We start from the raw sequence: 16716 nt of genomic DNA on the forward strand, positions 1-16716 counted from the left end.
CCATCCATCCACCCACCCACCCATCCACCCACCCATCCACCCACCCATCCACCCACCAATCCATCAACCCACCCATCTATCCATCTATCTATCCATCCACCCATCTTAGGGCAGGGTTTCATATTGCTAAGGCTGACATGGAACTTATAGCAATCTTCTGCCTCAGCCCCCTTCCAGTGGGCAGACTGCTCCTTCTGGCTCTTCCATTATGGAAAACACTTGTCTTATCCCTGGCTGCAGCCTCCATTTCCCTCTGAACTCCTTGATTGTCCACACAGACTAACAACAGTTCTGTCTCTCCTCCAAGGTCCACTACCCACAACATCCCCAGACCCCAAATCCTCAAGCCCTTGCCCAGAGCTCTGAGCACCCCTAATCTTGGAGGACAATCTCTTGTGAAACACAAAGAAGAGCACAGGGCCAGGTCCCTCCGCACAAACCACAGAGCCATGAACACACGTGGGTGCAGCTCTCAACATGGCTTAGACTTGCACATGCGTGTCACATGCAGACCTGTGAGCACCTCACTCTAATGTATGCACACACACTTTCTCGCCAGGAAAGGTGTCATCTTCCTATTCAGATTTCTCGGTGGTGACACTGTTACTGCCCACATGGAGGTCACCTGGCATGGGACCATCAGAGCCTGGCCAAGCTCAGTAATGTCTCAGAGGTGAGTGACACCTAGAGACAACAGGCTTCTCATGTGAAGTCAGCTTTTGATCCTCATGACCTGTCTGAAGGGAAGAGCGAAACCCGGTAAAGCCACTTCTGTGGATGGCCCTGCAGCCCTGGGGGGCAGAGCTGTCTATGTTCCAGCCCTCCGCACAAACCACACAGCTATGAACACACATGGGTGCGGCTCACGATACGGCATAGACTCACACATGTGTGTCACATGCAGATCTGTGTGCACCCCCAATCTCTGCACAATGCTTTGTTGCACAATCATGCACGCACGCGCGCACACACACACACACACACACTCCATGCACACAATCACCCTTTGAGCCGCGGTGTCACATGAAGTCTGCGATAGCCAGCTCCATGCAGACACACACCCTGGGTTCCCCCAGAGTTGTGGATGAGAGCGTGCAGCCGCAGACCACTGCAGACTCCATGAACACAGGTGCATGATGTGCAGAAGCAACACTAGCTGCCCCTAGGCCACAGAACAGCTGAGCGGTCAGTACCAGGGGTGTCCTGGACAGTCCTGGCAAGCAGGAGACAGCTGGAAATAAATCTAGAGACCCACAGAGGTCAGGACAGCAAGTCCATTGGGCTGGTCAGACAGACCTGGATAGGGGCTTTCAGAGGTGCCCTGGCAGGTGGATGTAGGGTTCCATTGACAAGACCTTCTCTGCAGAGCCATCGCCACTGGGAAATGCACACAGAATCTTGGGGCAGCAGTGGCTAGACAGGTGGCAGGTGTGTTCATACCTGGTGTGTGCACGCACCCCTCCTAGTTGTACAGGCACTGCATCCTACCTGGATGGGTATTGTGAAACAAGTCCACCCCTTCCCCACTCCTGTTCACAGTGTCTTTTGTGTGTGACCCATATTCAAGCTCAGGGTCCCAGCAGTCCCCATGTTTTATGTCACCCCCATCCTGCTGCACCTCAGGACCCTAGACTATACCCCGATACTGGGTCCCCTTGGATGCTAACCTGAATCTTCCCTGTACCACCCACCCACGAACACCCAACAAATCTTGAGATTCCACGGCAGTCCCCCCATGTGCTGTGCCAATGACATGTATAAAGCGGGGTACAGTGGCCATCTGTCCTCAAGCCCCACTGTGGGGCCAGCAGAGTCACCCACAGAAAGGAGCCCTCCAAACACACACACACAAAATCTTAGGGGTTGGCTCTGCTACCCGCCTAGCTGCCTGTCCTCTGAGGCATCCTTTCCTGATATACAGCAACAGGAGGTGGCAAGCCTGAGCTGGACCCTGGTGGTGGCAGAGGATACCTCCTTCCTTCGAGAGCCAGGGTTCCAGCCTACAGCTCTGTGTTCATGTTCCCATTGCAAGTAAGGCCATTAGGGGCAGCCACGACCCCTTTCCTTCTTCTCCATACCCCCTCCCTCCATCCTCTGTGTTTTTTCCAGACAAAGGACAGACTACGCTGGGGACAGAGACTCCACAAGCTAAAACCAGAAAACTTAGGCCAAGGAAGTGCGTCTCCCCCTGCTCCCTGCATGGCCACTGAGTGTTAATCAAACCCACATGTGACCAGCATAGCTGGCTGGCGTGGGGGTGGGGGGCCCACTGAGTGGTGGTCCCGCCAGGTTGCTGAGACAACCTGCCCTCAGCCCAAAGGAGCTGACCCCACAGCTCTGCCTTGATGGCAGGGGACAGAGAGATCCCACCCCCGTGGAGAAACAGCGGTGGCCCGTGTACCACAGCCTGCCAAAGACCAGATTGTATGCAACTTTCTGTTGATGGATCAGGGCAGCTCAGCATTGACTAAGTTCCTCACTGGCCAGCTTCGGACACATGGGCAATCTCCATCTATACTGCACCCAAGCCTTGGAAACCTCAAAGCCTATTTCCCAAGACACCCTCCAGCATGCACCCACCTCTGAGAGCCTTCAATGACCCGGAAGGTTCTATGCTTCCCAGAATGTGGTCAGTGGTCATAAACTTTTCCCACTCAGCCTGTAACAGTGGCTTCTGCTGTGTCCCCTGACTGTATCCAGTGCCTGGCAGGGTCTGACCCACAAGGTGCCGCTGGACAGGGAGGGCCGGGTGCCTTGCTGGGTGTGGCAGGCTGGGCACTGGGCCACCAGGGTCTCCAGCCCCAGCTACAGTTCTCTGGCCATGACCTTGAGTCAGCCCCTCCTGGCTCCTGCACCTCAGTTTCCCCAGTAGCTAAAAAGGTGGAAAACGATTCGCCCAGGCTGCACCCCTCAAACTGACCTCCACCTCTCTGGTGCCTGGGATCCCCTCTGTTCCTCTAAAGTGTCTGGGGGATTGGAGCACCCCTTAGAGTGAACACAGGGGTGGAAAGGGGATAGTGTAACTTCCTCAAGTTCATCTGGAGAACCAAAGACAGGACTTCCCAAAAGAGCCATGTCCCGGGATTCCTTGGGTGTAAGGGAAGTCCCCAGGGATCTTTGCCAAACCTTCAGCCCTCCAGGGTGCTCCCTCCTCCAAGAGGCCAGGGGTTCAAGGGTGTCCCCCGCACAAGTCCAGTGAAGGAACTCTAGCGTCTGAGGGTGCGGAGGGCTTCCCCCAAAGTCCACGAGCCCTGGGGGGAATACTAGGCACCCCTGAAGTTCAGGAGGAGATCTGTGCGCTGCAATCCCCAGAGCTGGGGCCTCTTGAGGTCCCCGGGGGTTCCCCCCATCCAGCTCACCTGGGGTTGCTGCGGTTCCAGTAGACTGCGTAGCGGTCAGCGTTGGCGCGGGTCGGGTCCTCATTGCGTGCACGCAGCGGCAGCAGCAGCAACAGCAGCGGCAGCAGCGGGCGCTGCGCGGGCGCCATGGCCCCGGTGCTGCCGCCGCGCTCGCTCCCTCGCTCTCCAGCCACCGCCTGGCCCCGCCGTCTCCGCCTCCGCCTCCGCCGCCGCCGCCGAGCGGGCGGAGCACCGCGCGCTTGGAGATCCGCCGCCCCGCCTCTGCGCGCGGCCCCGCTGTAGACCGCAGGCGCCGAGAAACCAGGCGGAGGCGGCAGCGGCGGCGGCGGCGGCGGCGGCGCGGGACAGAGGCCCGAGCGATGCACTGCGCAAGGCGCTCTCCCGGGTTCCCCGGGCGCGGGGGCTCCCCTCGCCTTTGTCCCCGCTGAAGCGTCTTGGAGGGTCGCGGGCGCCCCCTCCCGCCGCGCCCCGGACCCTCCAAGCCTCAGCCCGAGCCCCGCCCCGGCCAGATTCGCGCAGACTCTGCCGCGGATCCCCAGGGTCCCGCCCTAGCCTCCCGCATTGGGAAGGGGACCCCCAGAGCGCTGCGCGTGGGCGTGTGTGTGTGTGTGCGTGCGTGCGTGTATGTGTGTGTGTGTGCGCTCGCCCTGTGCGGATTGTAACGATGTGCTTGTTTGCGCCGTGCCTGGCATCTCAGTATTTAGGAGGCTGAGGCAGGAGGATTGACTCGAGTTCCAGGCCATCCTAGGCTACAGTGTAAGTTCTGGTCTGAAAAAACAAAGAAGTCAGGCGAGCTGTGGTGGCGCACACCTGCTCTCCCAGCACTCGGAGGTTGAGGCAGAAGGATCAGACATTCAAGGTCATCCTCAGCTACATAGAGAGTTCGAGGCCAACCTGGGCTACATGAAACTGCATCAGAAAAGAACTAATGTTCCAAGTCACCCTTTCGTAGCTTTCCATCTTCCTCTGAGACCTCTGGGAGTCAGTTCAGGAACTCTGGGAACCACCCCCAACCCTCGCAGGTGAAAGAATGCTCCAGGGGGAGAGCACACCCAGATCAGAGCTGCGTGAACCAGAGGGGTTTGCTGTTTTGTTTTTCATTTGCTGCGTCTTGTGCTTGGTGTTGGGGACCCCAGAGAAGCTGGACACTTTAGTGTCCTTCTGTGCATGGACTGGGAGAAATATTCTTATTACCTGGGACCCCAGGCCAGAATGGTACTGTAGAGCTCAGACTTGTGGTCTTCTGTGACAAGTTCTCAACATGCGACACACATATGTGTGTGTTCACGTGAGCTCACATGTGTGCTCTCAAGCACACACGGGGTGGGCACAGGTATGAGATCTTTACCCAGACCTGGAAGTGCATCGCCCCCCTGTCCCATGCCTCTTTCAGGACTGGCTTTACTCAGGGACTTGAACTTGTCCAACAAGGGTGTTCTGGGATTTTCAGGACAGGCCCAGGGCCACATGTCTAAGCATTCTGCCCATAAAGGTGAATATTGGGCAGCTGCTGTCTGGGACATGAGCACCCACTTCGGAATGGGGAGGGCGACCAAGATGTTAGTCCCATCTACTGGACTTGATCTGTTAGGTTCTCAGTCACCAGGGCCAGTCACAAGGACACCTAGCTAGGAGGCCGCATCCCCAGGCCTCATTTGCATGCTGGGGCCACCGAGTTGAGAGCTGCCTGCCGCCAGTGGATTTGAGCAGAAAGCTTTGCCTTCTGTTCTTGTCTGTTGTCTCAAGGTCAGATCCAGAGCGAGGACAGGAACAAAAGCAGCTGTCCCCCACTCTACCTCCCGAGCCCGACTGTCGCTCCTGAGGACACACAGATGAGGGGAGAGCAGGGCCTCAGAAGGCCTTTTGTTCAGGAGCCCTGCCTAGCCACCATAGTAACAGAGCCTGGGAAGCCCTGTGCCCTCTCCAGGCATCCTGCCCCAGCCCACAGGGTCAGTGGTCACTGGAAATCAGACCCTGCCTTGGAGATAGTAGGAGGTTGGGGGCCTACCATGGAGATGAGCATCGATGAAGGTCAGGAGTTACCAGGTTAAGGGTGGCTTCAGAGACATCAGGTGAGATATGCTCTGGGATACCTGGGTCCTTCATCCATAGTTTACCCTATGATCCGAACCACACTGTGAGGGTCTTTAGTGGCCCTGGGCCAACCTTGTCTCCAGTCTGCACTCATCAACCCTGGTTACCCATGCCCCACCACCTGCCACTCTGGTACCCACGGCAAGGCCTCAGGCTCCTGATCTCAGTGTCTGGTGGCTCTACACCCATTAAAAGGCCACACTGCCAGACAAGAGACTAAAAATATGCAGAGAGGAATTTCCCATTACAAAATAAATTGTACCAAATTGCCTGCCTGAGCTGAGGAGGCTGGCAGTTGGGGGTTGGGAGTGGGTTATGGATCCTACAAGTGCCCTCCCTCTGGCTTTCCACCTGAAGAGTAAGGACAGGGAGGATACTTGCCCAACCCAAGCAATAGGCACCCACTGGGGCCCAAAGAAATAATGATCTTTGAGTTACTGGCAAGCAGAACCCCAGAGGGGTTCTTCCCTCCCTCTCTTCTTCCCTTTTTTTTTTTTGTTTTGTTTTTCAAGACAGGGTTTCTCTGTGTAGCCCTGGCTGTCCTGGAACTCACTCTGTAGACCAGGCTGGCCTCGAACTCAGAAATCCTCCTGCCTCTGCTTCCCAAGTGCTGGGACTAAAGGCGTGCGCCACCACCGCCCGGCCCCTCTCTTCTCAATGTAAGCACCCTCCCTCCTCCTTGTCTCTCTTCCCTTTTCTATACCTCCCCCCCACTTGTCTCCCCTCCCATCTCATCATCTTCTCCTGCCTGTCACCTTCCTCTCTCCTCACGCCCCAAGTACAGGACAGGCCTCGACCCTAAACCCACCTTCCCACAACTAAAACTGTCTGGGTCCCTGCAACTCCAGTGACTGCCCAGGCCCCTGTTGGCAGAAGCTTGCCTGAGCCTGCCTTTCCCTCATGGAGCTCCACGTGGGCTTACAGCTGCCAACTCCTGACTTCCAAGGAAGATGTGATTGTCCTGTGACATGTACCTGTCCCCATGTCCCCAATGGAGCTGCTGACGGCTAGCTATGGTGGGGCCCACATCTGAGTGGTGCTTTGGGAGACGGTTTTTTATTTTTAGTGTATGTGCTATGGCACTCAGAAGGCAGTTTATGGGACTGAGCTCTCTCCTTCAACCATGTGGGTCCAGGGATGAAATTCAGGCTTGGCAGCAAGTGGCTTTACCTGCTAAGCCTTCGAGTCAGCGCAGGGCTCAGATTTAGGATGAGTACAGGGGGCAACAAAATTTGAGTTCAAGCCCCTGGCCCTGCTGTACGTGTGCTGGTGCTGTGAGCCACGCAGGGTGCACATGCTCACTCATTTGGGCACTCCCAGGCTGGCCAGGGCGCAGCCTTCCATCCTGTCTGACAGACCTCTCCTGGCTTCCAGCTGTGCAGAGCACCGGCTAATAGTGCATTAACCTTGATGGAACTGCCAATTACCCATGCTAATGCTGGGTGCAGTGACTGCTGACAGGAGGATGGTGGTGGGGCCACCCTCCCTGCAAGGAGAGGTAGGGATGGGGGCTGGGGTCTCTCCTGACCTCATTAGACTAATCATCCTGCCTTTTGAAGCTCCAGCAATGGCTGAGCTGTGGGTCGGTCGAGGGGCCCAGATCATCGAGTATGGGGGACTAGAACCAGGCCCACCCCCGCAGGCACTACACAAAGATGGGGAAAGATCAAAAGGCCACAGGGCCCCCAGATTTGTGACTCAGAGAGCTCTGGATTCCCCTGGGTACAAGCTGGAAATGCAGATCGCAGAAGCTTCCTGCAGGGAGCACCCTAGGCTGAATAGAAGCCCAGCCACTAAAGGGGACAGATAGAGATATACAGGGGTGGGGTGTGGCCAGGGCTCTCCGTCTACCCAGCCTGACACCAACACTCCTTAGTAAGTAGGCTTAAGCAGCCTCCAGGACCCAGCTCAGACCAGGTGTAGTATCAGTGGATCCGGAAGTGGATGAAGACTGAGTACCTATAGGGCAGCAGCTGGACCAGGAATGCGGACCATGAGGGTTCTGAAATAGAGGGCTGGAGACCTAGTCCCAGAGTAACTGGGGGTTGGGGGGGGGGGGGTCCTGGGAGGCAGACTAGGTGGTGCGTGGCTGCCATCTGGTGGCAATTAGTTGTTATGACCAGGCAGAGTGGACTCAACACTGAGGAAAACTGAGGCTATGACCTCAGACTGCAAGGGACTTAGGCATCCCTGTCCCTCTTCCCTAAATCTAAGAACCAGAGAGGGAGGTGACTGAGCTGCAGCCCACAGGCTCCTAGGAAACTGTGAAATAAGTGCTTCTGCACTGAGCCAGGGTGTCACAGCTAAAGCCTTACAACAAGGTTGAAAAATGAATAGTCTCAGTAGAGACAATGACATGAGCAGGAGAGTCTCGTCCCAGGGATGACACCCTCACTCACTTCACCAGGAAACCCGAGTGAGGCATCAGGGGAGGGCTCAGGTAAGCTACAAAGCTGCTGCTTCATTTATTGCCCCCAAAGCAGCAGAAAGGTACACACAGAGACCCCAAGGTCCATCTCCTCCGTCCCAGCTTGTCACAGGGTGCTCTTGTCCCTGACGGGCCTGGCCTCGGGGGCCTCAGCTCTGTGGGCTAGACTCAACTAGGTCTCTGTGCAGTTCTGGCCCATGCAGCCTCCTAGGGCCTGTGCAGGCTCTGTCCAGGAAGCTTGACATCAGAGCTCACAGAACTACATGTCCTCTCTTGTCCTTGCAGCCTGTCACCTCCATCTCAACATCTGCAAGGAGAGGAACAGGACAAGGGATGGAGGGGCGCAGCTGGAGGGGCCTCCTTCCAACCCGCCCCGCCCAGCACGCAGATGATGTCCCCTGCAGGTCCACCAGAGTAGGAAGAAGAGACCACAGAAGATGCTGAAGCTGGTGTCCACCTCCTTCAGGGCCCTTGGGAAGCCAGATCTAGTGTCCAGTGTGGTCCCGGCTCTACAGCAGCCACCACCAGGACAGGCCAGTCAGCCCTGCTCAGAACACTGAGGAAGCTGCTTCCGCCCTCACTGCAGTTCTGCTCTGCCCTCTGTGGTGCCACATTCCCTGTGTGGTCCTCAGCTGGGACACTCTGTGTCAGTGTCTGTTTCCATTAGAGCTACCAAAACCCCTACTGACACACCTTCTTGGCAACCTCCCAGCCCCCCACTGGGGGATTCCACCTCTGAGATAGGCCTTGAACCCTTTTAGAGACATGGTCCCTTGCTAGTTTGTCTCATTGATGAAATCCTTCCTACCATCTCAGATTCCTGGTTTCAAAGACAGTCTCTTCCTCGCTGTCCTGAGAGGCCATCTCTTCATGCTCCTCTGTGTTGGTCAGGAGCCCATACCTCCTTCGCTGTGGCTTCTTGAGTCTGCAGGGCACAAACACCCTCAAAGGCTACTTCAGCACTGGTGACATCAAGGGATCCATGCCATGCTTCCCCACCCCCCACCCCCGCCCTCAGAGCACCTGCAGGATGTGAAGGCCCGGAGGTAGGGGTGTGGGTGCTATTGGGTCGGCTTGTTGACCACAGCTTCCTACTACAGCACAAGGCACTATCATAGCAGCTAAGAAAAAATGCAAGACGAACGGCTCTGCTGCCTTTTGGAGTCAATGTCTTGAAGCACAGGCTGACCCTTCACTTCCGATCATCCTGCCTCCAGTCTGCAAGTGCTGAGATGACAGGCGTGTGTTAGCACGCAGTGCTAGGGAAGGCACCCGGGGCTTTGTGCATGTTAGGTAAAACTTTTATCCACTGAGCCTCAGCCAAGGAAAGAACTTCTGCAGTTTTTGCCCTGTGGCATGGTTTTTTGCACCCGTCACCACAGCACCAGCTGAGGTAGAATGATGACCATACTGAAGTTGCTCCCCACACTAAAAATCGTAATTAAAGAGTCAGAAATAAGAACTAGCCTGAAGGGGGCTGGAAAGATGGCTTAGTGGTCAAGAGCACTGACTGCTCTTCCAGAGGTCCTGAGTTCAAATCCCAGCAACCACATGGTGGCTCACAACCATCTGTAATGGGATCTGATGCCCTCTTCTGGTGTGTCTGAAGAGAGGGACAGTGTACTCACATACATGAAATAAAAATAAATAAAAAAATTAAAAAAAAAAAAACTAGTCCGAAGCCTGAATCACGTGCCTTCCCGCCCATTTCCCCCCCCCCCCCGCAATGACTCACTAAATGCTGATTGGACGCACTAACGCACCTAAAAGCCCGGATGAGGAAGTAAAGCGAGATCAGGCCGCAGAGCCCTGTGATTACGTAGAAGGAGCGACGCACCGCGGAGCCGGTGTCCGGGAGCCCCCCGCTCGTGTGGTTAAGAGGCACGGCCGGCCAGCTGGAGTTTCCAGCCGAGCCCGGGCTGGCACACCGGAGCCGGAGCAGGAGCAGCAGCAGCAGCATGCGCCGCGCCATGCCGGAGCCGAGGCGGAAGTGCACACAGCCCCGCCCCGCCCCGCCCACAATGCCCTGCGCCTAGCCAGGGCTGTTCATCTTAGCGCCTGACTATGGAGATAGTGGGCAGTAAGACGCCTCCCCGCTGCGCCCTAGTTAACCCCATCCCCGCCACGTCTCGGACCCAAGGCACACAGTCGGGGGTTCTGGGTCACAGCCTTTTATTCAGGCAAACCCCCGGCCCCCCGCCACGTTCTGTCCCAGCGACCACGCCAGCCCAGCTTTGGTCTGTTCCTACAGGAAGCCTGCATCGCCCATGAGCCAGTGCCAGCTCAGGAAGTGCCTGGAAAGGAAGGGGAAGAAGAGATCGATCAGGGAAAGCCCAGTCCAGCGTCGGGCGGGGGATCCCCAGCCCTCTGAGCACCCAGGGTGTCCAAGGACCCCAGGCCCTGGTCTCGGGCACTCACCAGGCCAACTGTGTGCAGTCTATGGCTCCTGAGCCCGTGGAACCCTCTAGGACAGTGTCACGGCCACGGCCATCCTTCCATGGCTCAGGTTGGCTCCCCTTCATCCTGCCAAACAAAGGCGCGTGACCCTGTCGTCCCCATGGGCCCGCAGCGCCCTCCCTCCCCGCTCCCACCCTCACGGCGCCCACGTGGTTCGTCCCAAGGTGGCCATGCCCAGGGCATCAGCGCCCTTCTGCAGCCCGCCTGGAGCAGAGGCCGGCTCTGTCCCGCTCCACAGCCTCACGTACTCTGGGCAAAAACTACAGGCCGCAGCGCAGGTCTACAGCCTGTCAAGGAACAAAAACATGCCCACTCGGACTTCCAGGAAGCAAAGGTCAACCCCAAGCCTAAGTTTCCGTCCAAGTGAGCTATAAACCGGAGGGATGCGACACGAGCGCGAGCGAAAGTGTTACCTCGAGGCACAGGCCAGCTGCACAGAGCTAGCGGGGGAGCAGCGGGCGAGTCTCGGAGGGTCTGTGGCTCGCGTCTGTCCCCCGAGGGCTGCGGCTTCGGAGGCTAGCAGAGAATGCCTGGAACTGGCGGGGCGCAGCCGCTAGGCAGCCTCGCTGGCCCTGCCTGCACCGGCCCTGCACTGGCCGAGGCCTCTGCCGCCCCGCTGCCCCTCAGCACTGCCCGCCCCCGTCCCCGCTCGGCTGCTTGTTGCCTCCCGCACTGCCCTGCCTTCCTAGCTGCTCTGCTGGCCACGGAGCCGCAGCTCAGTGTCGGCAATGAAAGGGAAATGGTCAGAGCGAGATTCATTTCACACGGTCTTTTAATCGGCTTCGTGAAGCCAAAGAAACTGCGTACAAGAATTCCTCAGCCACTGTGAATACAACATCGACGGAGTCTGCGTGTCTTCGGTAAAAAAGGTCAATATAAATAAACATTTCCACAGCCTCCCGGACGGCTGTGCTCCCCACGGGCTTGAGACGTGTGCCCGATGGCTGGGGAGCTGGAGGGCCATGGCTTGCTCAAATCGAGTCCATTCATCTCAGGAGGGGTGGAGCGCCACACTTCATGGGCGACCACACAAAAAAAGAAAAAAAAAAAAAAAACCACAACCAAAAAACCAGAAAAAACAAAAACGAGTAACCAAAACCCACACAACCGGACGATTTTGAAAAAAACAAAAACCCATGGCTCATGGTAAACAGTAAAATCTGAAGTGCTTTCCAAAACGTTTTTAAGAATGCTTAAAAAAAGACAGCACGTCTTAAAAACAGGTCTAGTCACGAGGCCATCTCGGGTCAGAAGCAGGCTGCGGATGGGTCAGAACGGAAAGGACTACAAAAGTGGTAACAAGGTGCTCACTACACAACGATCAGCGAGGCTCCCCCATCTTAATTACAGCCATGGAAGGACGATCTGGACGCGGAGGGCTTTTACTCGTTGTGTGTAGCTGAGGACAGAAGCGGGACAGTGTAAAGTCATGGAGCGTGTGCTCCGCCCGCGCGCGTGGGAGGTGGCACAGGGTTTCATGCACCTGGCGCCCTGTCCTGTGCGGCAGGCCTGGTAGCTGCGCCCCAGGCTGAGCGGCTTAAGATGCTCTGAGGACACAGGGGTTCACGGAGCCCAACCGCAGCCACTGAGGCGGCATCCCTGGAGCCAGACTTACCGTAACTGTCATAGCTGTCTCTGTAGGACCCGCCCGAGCTCCGGTAACCATAGCTGCCACCCTGACTCCGGCTGTGGAAGGACACACAGGACTCAGCCCCATACCAGGTGTAGTTGGCAAGTGTGGGTGCTCCGCAGAGAACAAAACAAACCACCTGTGCTAGCCTGCCCTGCGCCTGGTGCACAATCCCTCCCTCTGCTCACAGCCCAGGACCAGCTGCCACCACAAGGCTGAGCCTTCCTGACCTCCCATCCTGCTCACCTGGCATAGTAGTCTCTGGAGCTTCCGTAACCCCCACTCCGGGACTCAAAGCGGCCACCTCCATATCCCCGGTCTCCTCCTGTAGATGACAACAGAGTGAGGGAGTCCCTACCCCTGCTGCTGGTCCACCACCAGCTGCCAAGGCATCCCAGCACTCACCTCTGGAGAACCCTCGGCCCCGGCTTCGTCCCCCACGGAAGAAGCCCCGGCCTCCAGAAGAGCCACCCCGGTATCCTCGGGATCGGTTGTCAGAAGACTTGCCAGCCTGGTCAACACGGATCTGCCGCCCGTCCACAGACTGCAGGGCAGAAGGAGGATCACTGTACCCAGGTCCACACCAGGCCTATGCAAGCTAAACTGGCTGACCTGGTCCTCACCTTCCCATTCATGGCCATCATAGCATCCTTAGCGTCATCGATATTTTCAAAGGTGACAAACCCGAAGCCTCGGGATCGCTGAGTCTCCCTGTCCTTTACGACCACCACTGCAGGAGAGAGGCATTAGCTGTGCCCAGTCTGTCTGCCCCCTGCCCCCCAAGCAGAAACTGAGAACACTGATCCCAACCTAAGCCTCACCTTCGGAGATCTGTCCATACTTGGAGAAGACCTGCTCCAGAGCTTGCTCGTTTGTGTCGAAGCTGAGTCCTCCCACGAAAAGCTTGCCTTCATCTGATGCCATGGCAGCCTGTACACACACTGTAGATGTTTGCTTTGCCTTAACCACCACCCCTTCCAGAACCTGAAGCCGGATAGCATATTCTTAGCCTTTTAAAGAGTAATGTAGCTGGGTGGTGGTGGCGCACGCCTTTAATCCTAGCACTTGGGAGGCAGAGGCAGGCGGATTTCTGAGTTCGAGGCCAGCCTGGTCTACAGAGTGAGTTCCAGGACAGCCAGGACTACACAGAGAAACCCTGTCTCAGAAAACCAAAAAACAAACAAACAAACAAAAACAAAAAACAAACAAACAAAAAAACAAGTAATGTATTTATGTGCATTGGTGTCTTGTCTCCATGTATGCCTATATGAGGGTGTCACATCTTGGGAGTTAGTAATAACCTGCCATGTTGGTGCTGGGAATGGAACCGGGGTCCTCTGGCAAGCAGTCTGTGCTCTCAACCACTGAGCCCACTCTTCAGCCACCTCCTCCCACCCCTATACTCTTTTCCTTTAAGAAAAGGCAAAAGACAGTGCCTCCCTTTATAGTCCAGGATGGCCTTGGAACTCCCTGCATAGGCATAAGTGCTAGGACGAGGCAGGACACTGAACGGAGTTGAAGCTGCCTCTTCCCTCCCTTACCTACCTAGTACTTTGATCCTTGGGAAACAGAGGGAGCAAGATCTCTGTGAGTTTGAGGCCAGCCTGGTCTTCAAACAAGAGTCCAGGATACCCAAGGCTACACAAAGAAACCCTGTCTCCGGGCTGAAAAAAAAAGTGGCTCATGGCCCTACTGGGAAACCTCAGCCTTAAGAGGGGTTTTACACCTTTCATCCAGCCATTCAAGTCACCAAGCGGGAAGATGAATGAGAAAAAGGACACTGTGGAGCAATTTGAGGACTGTTTCAAAACAAACACCCATCTCCCCTAGCCTGTGCAACGTGGAAGCAAAGGAACAGAATCCGAAACCAAATACAACTGCACAGTAAGTCCAATACCTGGGCTGATGCTATCTCAAAACCACAGGGAACTCTTCTGCTTTTATCATCCCAAACCCACATGGCAGACTTTGTCATATAGCTGATGCTAACCTTAAATGATGGTTCTAGGGCTTGATACCCTAGTCCTTTTCCTGTAGTGGCCCTTTATTACACCTGGCCAGAGAACCCCAAGGTTAGGATCACCCAGCCAGAATGGCCTAAGTTTCTTCACTTTGCAGTGTGTGTGGTTGGGGACAGAGATGATAGTGACTGCCTACCCTCACTAGCATAGTGTTATTGGGCCAGAGAGGCTTCATTACTGAAATCACTTTTAGGGTACTGTCAGGAGGTGCGACAAGTTGTGGGATACACAGCTCGCTCAACCAAGGAGTAGAGAAATACTTTTGCATGGTGGACACAAGGGAGAAAGGAGGTTGGCCCAGGAGGCGTGGCTATCGGAAGGGGCGTGGCAACTAACGAAAGTCATTATTGGCTAGGGACAACCCGGACCCAACCACTTAGAAATTAAGTCCACTATACTACTGAACCAGTATACGTGGGGGGCAACAAACTTGGGATGCAAAAGGGCAACATTCAAAACTACATGTGCTTTTTCTTTCCCCACGTGGAACCACAGGGGAAGAGAAAACCGGGGTAGAGGCAGCTGTAGTAATAGGGTCGCACGCGACACAGCTCTACATCTGCAGACAACCGGACTTTGAGGTAGGCGCGCCCCGCCCCCGGAGCAGCGCATGCGCCACGCGCGCACCCTGCGCCATTCCATCCGGGCATTCGGCAGTCCCGCCATTTCGCCGGCGAAGCTTTTCAAAGCATCGCGGCGGCCATTTTACCAAAAAAAAAAAAAAAAAAAAGCCCACCACTGAATTCGGCATCGGCCCGGGGGTGACGCGCGGTAGTGGACGCCCTCCGAGAAGCCTGAGGCCCCGGTGTCCCGCTGCCCGCCTCGCCGCCGACGGGGCGGACTCCAACCCGGGCCCGCCCCCAAGTCCCAGGGGCGTGCCTCTGCGGCTCCGCCTCGCCCGAGAGTCACAGGCCGCCCGCCGCCCCGGGCCCCTCAGAGCCGGTGCCGCCAGGGCCCTCACCGCTGAGTCGGGCAGGTCCCTGACGCGGGCGGAAGACAGCGCGCCACAACACCCAGGCTTCCTAACGCGCGAGTGTGAGGGGGAGCGCCTGAGTCCCGCCTGATATACCCTGCCCCTGCAGCCACGCCCCTGAGCCCGCCCACCACGCCGAGCTGACCAATCCGACGCCTCAGATTCGGCAGCTGCACCTCGGTGGAGGGGCGGGACTCCGTTGGCTTCGTCCTTCTCCGCGCGGAGGCGCTGAGTGTTTTGATTGGCTGGAATGTGTCCAGGCCTCATTTCCCCCGCCTGCTAGCGACCAGGAGGCGGGGACAGCGCGTTTGGAGGCGGAGCTGACCCACTTCCGCGTTCCCGGACTGTTTGGCCTGCTGCGGGGAACAAAGAGCTCCAAGACACTGCTTTTAAAGGGCTTTTGCTACCTCAACAGGACTCCCAAATATGGCTCCAACCTTGACTCATCGACTTAAGTCTTAAAAAAGACTTCTCCGGTCTTTTTTTTTTTTTTTAATATTTTATTACATTTATTTAGCTGAGGCGCGTTTGTGAAGCCTGAAGGCAATTTTCTGAAGTCTCTCCTTCCATCAAATAGGTCTTTTTTTTTTTTATCTTTTATTTATTTATTTATTTATTTATTTATTTATTTATTTTGGTTTTTCGAGACACGGTTTCTCTGTATAGCTCTAGCTGTCCTGGAACTCACTCTGTAGACCAGGCTGGCCTCGAACTCAGAAATCCACCTGCCTCTGCCTCCCAAGTGCTGGGACTAAAGGCGTGCGTCACCACCGCCCGGCCCCATCAAATATGTCTTAAGGATCATGTTCCAGATTAGCCGCAAACACCTTTATCCCCTGAGTCACCTTACTCCCCCCTCTTCTCCATTATTGCCAGTGAAACCAGAACCACCGAATTACCGGAGTTCAAAAGAACCTCCCAATATAACTGCTGCCTAATAGTTCTCTGGACCCCAAGGACACTCCATAAGATCAGCCCTGACATTTCCATCCCAGAATTAACTACAGTGTCAGTATTCCCTCCTCCAGATTTGCTGTAGCACCTCTCCTGCACCCAATGCCGTTCGTCTACAAGTCTAACCTGCTCTATAACTACCATTTGAACCCTGATTCCTGCCCATCCCCAACCACCTGTACATTACCACATCTTTTCTATGTGTACCTGCATTTTCTGCATGTTCTAGGAGAGAACCCAGGATCTCAAGGATGCCATGGAAGGGTTTCTATCCCGAAGCGTTGCCCCCAAACCCCTCTCTGCAGGATTCTAAGCAGGGACTAAACCTAGCTACATTCTTAGCCTTCTTAAACACACACACACACACACACCACAGAGAACAAAACAAAAAACACATTTTAATTTTATGTATATGGGTGTTTTGCCTGAATGTCTATGCAACATGTGACTATCTTGCGCTGACAAAGACCAGAAGACAGTGCAGGATCTTCTGGATGCAGAGGTACAAACAGCTGTGAACCTCTGTGTGGGTGCTGAGAATTGAATCCAGTTCCTCTGCAAGAGCAGCCAATGCTCTTAGCCACTAGGCCATTTGGGTCCTTTGAGACAACCTACATTTTTCAATCTATCCTTGAACTCTGTAGCTGCACTTCCCAAGTAGCTGGAATAATGGACCCTCGACCGCAGGCTACATGTTCACCTCCCTCCACTGTGGGTTTGAGAGTCATGAGACCTGAGTCCTCTTTGTAAGGATCCTAACCCCCATCTAAGGCAGTTCACCTCTCACTTCTGCTTACTTT

At 55.7% G+C, this 16716-nt stretch overlaps 3 protein-coding genes across 7 annotated transcripts in view; all 3 read right to left on the reverse strand.

Moving 5' to 3' along the window:
• Positions 1–3762, reverse strand: part of Efna2 (ephrin A2) — a 10931-nt gene extending 7169 nt beyond the window's left edge. Inside the window, exon 1 of the mRNA XM_028771700.1 lies at positions 3360–3762. Coding sequence (XP_028627533.1) covers positions 3360–3487 — 128 coding nt within the window. The 5' untranslated portion in view covers positions 3488–3762. The remainder of the gene's footprint in view (positions 1–3359) is intronic.
• A 4132-nt stretch (positions 3763–7894) lies between these two features.
• CUNH19orf24 (chromosome unknown C19orf24 homolog) lies at positions 7895–9869 on the reverse strand. Of its 2 annotated transcripts, XM_028771753.1 has the most exons (3): positions 9645–9869; positions 8690–8806; positions 7895–8188 (listed from the first exon to the last, which is right to left on the reverse strand). In XM_028771753.1, coding segments are annotated over exons 1-3 (327 nt in total). In that variant the 5' UTR covers positions 9854–9869; the 3' UTR covers positions 7895–8187. The 2 variants fall into 2 exon arrangements, with proteins under 2 accessions (XP_028627586.1, XP_028627585.1); XM_028771752.1 differs by lacking the exon at positions 7895–8188 and having other exon boundaries at positions 8258–8806.
• Positions 9870–10036: 167 nt separating this feature from the next.
• Positions 10037–15033, reverse strand: Cirbp (cold inducible RNA binding protein). Of its 4 annotated transcripts, XR_003711965.1 has the most exons (8): positions 14951–15033; positions 12790–12898; positions 12592–12698; positions 12374–12512; positions 12215–12293; positions 11954–12024; positions 10300–10404; positions 10037–10175 (listed from the first exon to the last, which is right to left on the reverse strand). XR_003711965.1 is itself a non-coding variant. In XM_028771785.1 (7 exons), exons 2-7 carry the CDS (start codon positions 12890–12892, stop codon positions 11721–11723), a joined length of 516 nt encoding a protein of 171 aa, XP_028627618.1. In that variant the 5' UTR covers positions 12893–12898; positions 14951–15033; the 3' UTR covers positions 11093–11720. The 4 variants fall into 4 exon arrangements, 3 of the variants coding, with proteins under 3 accessions (XP_028627618.1, XP_028627621.1, XP_028627620.1); XM_028771785.1 differs by lacking the exons at positions 10037–10175; positions 10300–10404 and adding an exon at positions 11093–11737; XM_028771788.1 differs by lacking the exons at positions 10037–10175; positions 10300–10404 and adding an exon at positions 11093–11737 and having other exon boundaries at positions 12790–12909; positions 14951–15011.
• Positions 15034–16716: the final 1683 nt, after the last annotated feature.

The sequence above is a fragment of the Grammomys surdaster genome, unplaced genomic scaffold (genome assembly GCF_004785775.1).
Source record: "Grammomys surdaster isolate TR1022 unplaced genomic scaffold, NIH_TR_1.0 209, whole genome shotgun sequence".
In the NCBI taxonomy this organism is placed as follows: Eukaryota; Metazoa; Chordata; class Mammalia; order Rodentia; family Muridae; genus Grammomys; species Grammomys surdaster.

Bases quoted from the DNA above. Each gene is read 5' to 3' on its own strand.
- CUNH19orf24 (XM_028771752.1), bottom strand. From the start codon at position 9,853: ATGGCGCGGCGCATGCTGCTGCTGCTGCTCCTGCTCCGGCTCCGGTGT. The intron at 8,807-9,644 runs GTGCGTTAGTGC...TGTGCCCTGCAG, and splicing joins TTCCTCATCCGGGCTTTTAG to ACTCAAGAAGCCACAGCGAA.
- Cirbp (XM_028771785.1), bottom strand. From the start codon at position 12,892: ATGGCATCAGATGAAGGCAAGCTTTTCGTGGGAGGACTCAGCTTCGAC. The intron at 12,699-12,789 runs GTGAGGCTTAGG...TCTCTCCTGCAG, and splicing joins GTATGGACAGATCTCCGAAG to TGGTGGTCGTAAAGGACAGG. The intron at 12,025-12,214 runs GTGAGCAGGATG...GTCCTTCCACAG, and splicing joins TCCAGAGACTACTATGCCAG to CCGGAGTCAGGGTGGCAGCT.